This window comes from Cebus imitator, unplaced genomic scaffold, assembly GCF_001604975.1.
Source record: "Cebus imitator isolate Cc_AM_T3 unplaced genomic scaffold, Cebus_imitator-1.0 Scaffold698, whole genome shotgun sequence".
In the NCBI taxonomy this organism is placed as follows: domain Eukaryota; kingdom Metazoa; phylum Chordata; class Mammalia; order Primates; family Cebidae; genus Cebus; species Cebus imitator.
Window position 1 is genome coordinate 613,931 of NW_016108013.1, and position 9,567 is coordinate 623,497.

Genomic DNA, 9,567 nt, shown 5'->3' on the forward strand with positions numbered 1-9,567 from the left:
AAAAAAAAAAAAAAAAAAAAGTTTTTAATGGTTACACCACAATAGTTAACTGATACAGAAATCCATGTCAGGTATGGGTTCTGTGTTAACAACAGCCAAAAACATGGCATTGGCTTTAATGTCTTACTGGATAATTCTTTGTTGGGCTGTCCTGTGCACCGTAGTATGTTTAACAGCATCCCTGGCCTCTATCCAGATGGCAGTAGCTCACTCTCTCTCCCCATATTGTAACAACCAAAAATGTCCCCTGGGGGGAAACTCCCCAGTTGAGAATTACTGTCCTTGAGAAACACTGGTGTTTGTGTATGAGAAGACATATAGAAGGTAGTTTATTATAGCAAAGAACTAGGAAAAATCTAAATGTTCATTCATAGGGAAATAGCCCTAAACAAAGTTATTATTATTTTGGAATATCATGCAGTAATTTGAAATAATGAGAGAAATCTCTTTACTACCATAGGTAGATATCCAAGATGTATTGTTGAACAACTACCACCAAAAAAAGCAAACTGTTTCCTCATCCTGTATCTTCTATGTCATAAATGACCCGTGACTGTGTCCTGCCCTTCCTCCAATATATATCTCCAAACGCTTATCTGCATTCCACAACTAGCCCAGCTATTTGTGTAACCACTTGCCCCTTGAAGGACATCCAGATAGTTGTTTCCGGCTTTTGGCTATGAGGAATAAGCCTGCTGAGTAAGGTATGATACTTTTTATGTTAACACAAGTATACAAATATTCAATAATATATATAATAATATATAATTCCTGGAGGGTCTTATCTATATGTATAATAAATGCACATAAAAAGAGTTTGGGCCTGGGTGTGATGGCTAGTGCCTGTAGTCCTAGCACTTTGGGAGGCCAAGATAGGTGGATCACGAATCCAGGAGTTGGAGACTAGCCTGAGCAACACAGCATAACTTCCGTCTCTACAAAAAATACAAAAATTGGCTGGGTGTGGTGGCATGTACCTGTGGTCCCAGCTACTGGGGATGCTGAGGTGGGAGGATCCTGTGAGCTCAGGAGACAGAGGTTGCAGTGAGCCATGATGCACCACTGCACTCCAGCCTGGGTGATAGAGTAAAGCCCTGTCTCAAAACAAAACAAAACAAACAAAAAAACCACAACAGTTTGGGGCTGGGCATGGTGGCTCATGCCTGTAATCCCAGCACTTTGGGAGGCTGAGACTGGGGGATCATTTGAGGTCAGGAGTTCAAGATCAGCCTGAAACCCTGTCTCTACTAAAAATACAAAAATTAGCCAGGTGTGGTGGTGGGTACCTGTAACCCCAGCTACTCAGGGGGCTGAAGCAGGAGAATCACTTGAACCTGTGAGACAGAGGTTGTGGTGAGCAGAGATCCCACCACTGTGGTCTAGCCTGGGTGACAGAACAAGACTCCATCTAAAAAAAAAAAAAAAAAAAAGCAGTTTGGAAGGACGTAACACAAACATCAGAGACAAGGATTACCCTGGTGGGAAGAGTAGGCAGGGAAGGAGAGGAGATAGGCACAAAGGCATGGAAGATGGCAGTCAAAAGGCACTTTAGTGTTTGAAATTTTTACATAGTGAACATAGCATGCATTGTATAATTAAACATGAATTATTTTTTTAAAGAATCATCAGGCACAGAACTATCAGAAGATGGCTTTGAAAAACAAGTTACTGTTTATTGACATTTGAAACAGAGATGACAATCGTGCATGTTGAAGAAGAGGTATAACTGGGCTGAGCGATCCAGCTAGTCAACTGCCAAGAGTCAGAGACAGTATGAATTTGGTGAAATTACCACATCCAGAGGCTAAGTCTCAAATCTGGCAGTTTTAGGTACTAAAGTTTCTCAACATTCTTAAAGGGAATAAAATTCTCTGTGACAGAAGAATACTAGTTAAAATCACATAACACCATGTAGAAGGTGGAAGGTCAATTTATTAATTTATAGTTGAAGCTAGCTTTCTAGTGACTGGAATATTTGTCTTCCCTCTCCAGAGCACCCATTTTAATGAGCACGGAAGCAAAGCAAAAGGAGTGTTATCAGACCACGATAAGCTCTGATAAAATGTCATTGTCCAGAGTTGAAAATACTTCTCTAATGACAAGGTTGCTTGTTTTCCCCAAATTCAATCTCTATCCCCGGACATAATAATTTCAAAGTTTGCATCTCCGAACTCCACTTTTCATTTCTGGTTTGTATTCCATTGATATGCTAATGTTACTAAGCTAGCTAGCTAGCTTGCTGTTTTCTTTTCTTTTCTTTCTTCTTTTTTTTTTTTTGAGACAGATTCTTGCTGTGTCACCCAGGGGGGAATGCAGTGGCACGATCTTAGCTCACTGCAACCTCCACCTCCCCAGTTCAAGTGATTCTCATTCCTCAGCTTCCTGAGTAGCTGGGATTACAGGCACGAGCCACCATGCCCAGCTAATTTTTGTATTTTAAATACAGACTGGGTTTCGCCATGTTGGCCAGGCTGGTCTTGAACTCCTGGCCTCAAGTGATCAGCCCACCTCAGCCTCCCAAAGTGCTTGGATTACAGGCGTGATCCATTGCGCCTGGCCTGTTTTCAAATTAGTTGTTATCCTTACAGACCTAGAAGAATGACATTAGATTGTTCTCAGATGTTGTGGGGCACACCTAGGGATTTGTACCAAAATCTTTGATTTATTTGCAACGGACAAATTTCTGTATAAAAGTTACAATTTATGTTTTCCTGAATTTGTCCCAAAAGGAGTTTTGAGCAATAAAACTGATCAAATTATATGCAAAAATGATCAAATGATATTGGAAGCCTGTTAGAAATATAGAGGGAAATAATAATAATAATATTTCCCAACCACTTCATGTATGCCAGATACTATGCTACAAACCTGAATTATTATTCCTCATACTAGTCTCATGAGATAATATTATTTTTCATTTGAGAGAGGAGAAAATTGAGGCCCAAAATAAGTATCTAGTCTAAGGGCACAGTCTTTTTTTAAAAATCAAAACAAGATCTCACTCTTTTACCCAGGCTGGAGGGCACTGGCGTGATCTTGGCTCACTGCAACCTCCACCTCCCAGGTTCAAGTGACTCTATTCCTTCAGCCTCTCAAGTAGCTAGAATTACAGGTTCCTGCCACCATACCAGGCTAATTTTTGTATTTTTAGTAGAGACAGGGTTTCACTATGTTGACCAGGCTGGTCTTGAACTCCTGACCTCAGGTGATCCTCCCACCTTGGCCTCCCAAACTGCTGGGATTACCGGTGTGAGCCACTGTGTCTGGCCCTTGTATTATTTCTTTCTGTGCAACTTTTTAGAGTAAACTCCTAGTTCATTCATTTGTTCTGAAAATACTGTTTACTTTGTACCACGTCCTATGCTAAGATCTGGATATATGTTATGACAGATAATCTTACTATGTTCATGATTTAGAAAGATACCCCAAACTCCTGACGGATAATGGAATGAAGTAAAAATGCTACAATTTTTTCAGGTAATTTATACTAAAATAAGTCTTCCAAAATAGCCCTTAGACATAAAATACGGAATACTCAGGTATGCATTATTTCTTTTCTTTTTTTTTTTTTTGAGACGGAGTCTCGCTCTGTTGCTCAGGCTAGAGTGCAGTGGTACAATCTCGGCTCACTGCAACCTCTGCCTCTTGTGTTCAAGCGATTTGCCTGCCTCACCCTCTTGAATAGGTGGGACTGTAGGTTCCCACCATCAGGGCCGGCTAATTTTTGTATTTTCAGTAGAGACAGGGTTTCACCATGTTGGCCAGGTTGGTCTCAAACTCTTGACCTCAAGTGATCCACCCACCTTTGCCTCCCAAAGTGCTGGTATTACAGGCGTGAGCCACTGTGTCTGGCCCTTGTATTATTTCTTTCTGTGCAACTTTTTAGAGTAAACTCCTAGTTCATTCATTTGTTCTAAAAATACTGTTTACTTTGTACCAGGTCCTATGCTAAGATCTGGATATATGCTATGATAAATAAAACAAATGTGGTCTATAGACTCAAAGCTTATCATCTGGTAAAGGAAAACACGCATTGTGTCAGAAAACAACATAATTTAAAATTCTATGAAAAAAATGAACAGTATGTGGTGATAAAGACAACTTATATGTGGAAAATAAGATGTTTTTCAATATCTAATTATGCATAAAACATGAATGCAGCTCTCTCTCAAACTGTTCATTGAACTAAATTTTCCCAGAACCCAAATTAAGGAAGATTTGCTTGAAATCTGATTAACAGTTTTAGGTCTAATGTGTTAATAAATCACACAGCTTTTTTTTTTTTTTTTTTTTAACGCTATTAGGGAAGCCAGTAAATACATGATAAATGATAATGACATCAATGGGGCTCCATCTGCAAATCAAAATTTGGGGTGCTAAATCAATAAATACACAGACACTTGGTCACTGGCTACCCTAGGAGCCTGTGGGTAGGTTACTGGACACTTAACGTTCTGTAATCCTACACTACAAAATCAGTTATTTTGATGTACCCTGTATTGGTGACTTCTGAGTGCCTTCAAAGTACAAGTGATGAAAGAAATCTCCCAATATACACCTTTGTCAAATCAGTACTTGTAGTATCTTAGAAGTTTAAAAAAGATATATCAAAATAACTTGTAATGATGCCTGACTTTGCCAACTGTCCCGAGACAGCCCTATTGGTAACAACTCTGTTCCAAAGTTATGATTTATAGCCATAGAAAATAATAGGGAAATATGTGGCTTAGTGCAGCATTTCACAAAATATGTTCGCTTCTGCTACACACTCCTAGATGAGAGGATCTCGTAAGTTTGAAAAACTGTGCTCCAAATCCTCCCCTAGGAGTTTCACAATACATAGCTCTGTGAAATCTTAAAATTAGAAAACCTGTTTAATCCAGTGTTTGCCAAATTTATTACGCAGCAACATCACTTTGTAACTTAAAAACTGAATAAATTGTGGTGAAATATATGTACATAAAATATGCCATTTTAGCCATTTTCAGGTGCATGTCATTAGTGTTACATTCACAATGCTGTTTCACCAGCAGCACTACTTCCAAAGGTTTTCATAAGAGAAACTTTGTATCCATTAAACAATAAGTCCCCATTCCTTCCTCCTCCCCACAGTCCCTGGTAACTCTATTCTACTTTCTGTCTCCATGAATTTGCCTGTTCTAGATATTTCATATATGGAGAGTCATACAGTATTTGTCTTTTTGTGTCTGGCTTATTTTGCTTAGCATAATGTTTTTGAGGTTCCTTCATGTTGTAGTGTGTATCATAACTTCATTCCTTTTTATGGCTGAATATCTTCAATTGTGTGTGGTTTTATAACTTTGAGGAGCACACTGTAGAAATCCTGATAATGAAATCTGTACGAGCTTTAGTGCCAGTTGGAACCATGGTTCTAGCACAGTCTAGTTATGTAAGCTTAGATAAGTCATTTCACTTTTCTGGGCCTCACTTTACTTAAAATGGAAAGAATATATTCATCAATGGGTTGTCGTAAGGATTAATTAAAATAACTCTCATAAATTTCCTAGCAAAATGCGTGTACTGTAACAACTGACAAGTAAATATTCTTCTCTCTCTTATATTGGCAGAAAACAAAAAAAGTGAAGATCATACTGCATTATAAATTTCTGTAACTAGTAGTAATCAACAATTGTCAATTTTGTTCTACCCATGCAAATAGAGTCTAGCACTGTCCAATACTGTAGCCACTAGCTACAGCACAATTTGACAACTGACCACTTACAATATGGCTACTGTGAATGAGGAACTGAATCTAATTTCAGTTAATTTAAGTGTAAATAGTCACATGGAGCTAGTGGCTATCGAATTGGACAGTGCAGGTCTAAAGCAGTGATTCTTTACCTTGGTTTCATAATGGGATCATCTAGGAAGCTTTAAAATATACCGCCAGCTAGGCCCCTTGCCAGAGAAATTAGATTTTAATCTGTGGGCCCAGAATGAGCATGTTTAAAGAGCTCCCCAGGTGATTTTAATACAGAGAGAACCACTGCTCTAGTGATCCCTTTATACCCTCCCTCTACCCCATCAATTAATGCCCTCATTTCAAGAAAAGAAGAGCAGTGTTTTTGATCTCTTGATATTTTACAGATTCCTTCTAATAACTTTCCTTACATCTATGACTGGATCTATAACTTCAAATATTATTTGTGTCTCTTCTCAAATTTTTTGTCACTGATAAAATAGGGAACGGCTAATATATACAGTACTATCTATGGAATCATAAATATGTATTAAAAGTGCACAGAATATCAACTTCAGGCTAATCAGGAGAAGGAAGAGGACATAGGTATTGAAAGATCCAACTGTAGTTAATGTTCTATTGATATAAAAATTCTTTTAAGTTTTTACTGTTTTTAATTGTGGAAATACAGAGCTAACCCATGGCATAACTCATTTTTGGAGGGAAAATTCTGTTAATATACAGGGGATGTTTCTGCTTTAGCTAAAATCTAAAACTTCAATAAATAAGCAGCTATTCACCAATCCCTCAAATATGCCTGTACCTGTCATTCTCTTTGTTTCTATTTTGAGACAGAGTCTTGCTGTGTCGCCCAGGCTGGAGTGCAGTGGTGCAATCTCGGCTCACTGCAACCTCTGCCTCCTGGGTTCAAGCTATTTTCCTGCCTCAGCCTCCCAAGTAGCTGGGATTACAGGTGTGCACCACCATGCCTGGCTAATTTTTGTATTTTTAGTAGAGATGGGGTTTCACCATGTTGGCCAGGCTGGTCTTGAACTCCTGACCTCAGGCAATCCACCTGCTTTGGCCTCCCAAAGTGTTGGGATTACAGGCGTGAGCCACCATGCCTGGCCTTTTCTTTCTTTTGAGACAGACAGGGTCTCTATCACCTAGGCTGTAGTGCAGTGGCACTATCACAGCTTACCACAGCCTCAATCTCCTGGACTCAGGTGATCCTCCCACCTTAGCCTCCCAAGTATCTGGGACTACAGGTGTGCACCACCACACTCAGATAATTTTTGCATTTTTTGTAGAGCTGGGATTTCTCTATGTTGCCCAGGCTAGTCTCGAACTTCTGGGCTCAAGCAATCCGCCCACCTCAGCCTCTCAACGTTCTGGGATGACAGGTGTGAGCCAGCGCGCACAGTCCCCTTCATTCTCCTATACCACTTATTTCCATTTATGTCTACTTAAAAAGTGGTACTAGACCTAAAGAAGGGTAAATTGATTGGGAAGGCTTTCATTTTTACCCTAGAAGGTCAAGTACACATTTAAGAGTCCTTATCTTGAAGTTTACTTCTAGTCATGGTTTCACTTTTAATGGGCAGAAGATAACTATTACGACAAATTTCCTTTGTTGTTATTTCTGCCTCCACAGTGTTTTATAATTTAGAATGTAGTCCCAATAAAGATATTCTGTTGTAATAACTTAAAATGACACATTTCATCATTAAATTCTTGTGTTTTGGATTTCTTCCTTCCATTTAGGACTAGATTTCCCACTGCATCTGAGATCTGTCAAAGTAAACAAATGGTTTAAAAGGAATCAACAGATTTCTCAAGAGTTATATTTTAAAAAGCATCTTTAATTTGAAGCAAGTTTTCATTTAAACACATTTTTCTTGATAGGTCATTTAAAAGTTCATGTATAACTTAAAATGAATTATTAAGGAAATAAGAAATTTCATAACAAAATGATTAAGGAAATAAGATATGACTTTAAGTAATTTATAGGACTAAAATGGAACTACAAAATTTCTACTCTCTGCTCTTATGCTGACCAGTCATGTGCTTTAAATCGAAAGGAACTTTGTAAAGCCAGGATCATTTTTCAGTAAGAGTATCAGAAACGATCTATACCACCTTGGCATGAAGAAAGAGGCAGTTAAATGTTATCTTTCCTTTCTATGATTAAAACAATCCCTTTGTAGGATATCTGAACCCTTGGCAATATCTCACAACATCTCAGTTTCAGCACACAGGTGGCTTCCTTCTCGGGGTGTTCAATAAAAGCACTGCATGAAGGCTCTATGTGTCGGCCCTATTGGTTAAAAATGGGCTGCAAAGTGGTTAGAATAATGGGGATACCAGCATTTGCATCACAGCAGGGTGGGGGATTTCAAATGTATTTTAGTAAATCACTTAGAGCCTCATGTCATAGAGGCTCTAGAAGTGCCAAGTGTTTGGTGGGAATGACAAACCTGCATACACCAAAAGGGTGATGAGCGCAGCCAGCAGGTGGATACGAAGCTTGGCGCGGACCTCCTGGAAGTGCAGCAGAGCGCTGTGGAAGAGAAAGGAGCAGACGGCCTCTGTGATGACCGCTTTGGACAAGTCGACTTGGATGGGATTCTTGCAAGCGAAGCTCCTCTCGCTGACGTGATACTGGGTCAGACCCAAGCTCCAGAGGGCGCCTGTGCAGTACCTGCTGCACAGGGCACTAACCAGCTGAGCCAACAGCCTCACCGCACCCGTCTCGGGGGACAAGCCCCCCAGCATCATCTGCATCATCACGCCGCACGGGTTACTGAACGTGCCCACCAGAGTTAGGCCATGCACCAGCGAGAAGAAGTAGACGAGCGTCAGCGTCCAGGTTGGGTGCGCAGGATGCTGCTCGCTCAGCAGTTGCAGCTCGTGGGTGCAGCAGCAGAGCTGGAAGGTAGCTAGAAACTCCAGCACGAAGGCGTGGGCCACTGGCCTGTGCAGCTGCTGCTGGGCGACCACGCGGGCCAGCCCCACGAGCAGCACGACCGACAGCATCAGTCCCAGCGAGGTGCAGGTGTCCTGAAGCTCGGGCCGGAGCCCCAGCAGCGCCGACATGGCTCCGTCGCCTCCTGAGCGGGTTGCGGGCACCAGCTCTGGGCAGGAGGCGGTCTCCCGGCCAGAGTCCTAAGTCCGCAGCCCCTCCCCTCCTCACGCCCCTCGGGGCGTGCCGATTCAGGACGAGTAGGAGTTCCCGGGGCGGCACGCTGGGTGAGTCCTCCCCGCCTCCACTGCTCGGCGCTGAGGTGTTGGAACCAGAGCCGGAGCCTGGTAGGCGGGGAGGCGCAGGGCGGCGAGGGGAGCTCGTGGAAAAGAAAATCCACTTGTGGAAAAGAAAAACAATCTGAGGCCCAGAGAATAAGGGAATTAGGAGCATACGTAGGAGGAAGACAGAGCTAGGAAGAAGTCTCTAGGTCTCCTGCTGCTGCTGATTCTGTGCTGAGCCTGTTTTCACTGCCTGGAATGGTGCATTCACATTGATAGGCTCTGTCTGGCATCTTAATCCAGGGCGCCGGCCGAGGGGCCAAAGGTCAGCCGAGCCCGCCGCTCACTCACCCTCAGCGTCTCCCTCAGTGCCTGGAGACAGGCGTGGTGGGGGGAGGGCAGGGAGCGGCGTAGGGGACGCGGCGCTCTCGGCGCCCACTGCGCACGCGTGCGGCGGCCTGTGCGCAGCTGCGGGCGGCAACTCCTGGACCCTGGCCCCGAGAGGAGCTTTCCCGGGTCCAGACTGTAAAACTGTGGAGCTGGAAAGACGTCTAAAGGTCGTCTCAGACAGGCACCTCATTTCTATCAATGGGGCGACTGAAATTGAGAAGGGAGAGGCAGCC

General features: G+C 42.2%; 1 protein-coding gene across 1 annotated transcript in view; it reads right to left on the bottom strand.

Moving 5' to 3' along the window:
• Positions 1–9,353, bottom strand: part of AQP11 (aquaporin 11) — an 18,225-nt gene extending 8,872 nt beyond the window's left edge. The window contains exon 1 of the mRNA XM_017518688.2: positions 8,179–9,353. Coding sequence (XP_017374177.1) covers positions 8,179–8,797 — 619 coding nt within the window. The 5' untranslated portion in view covers positions 8,798–9,353. The remainder of the gene's footprint in view (positions 1–8,178) is intronic.
• Positions 9,354–9,567: the final 214 nt, after the last annotated feature.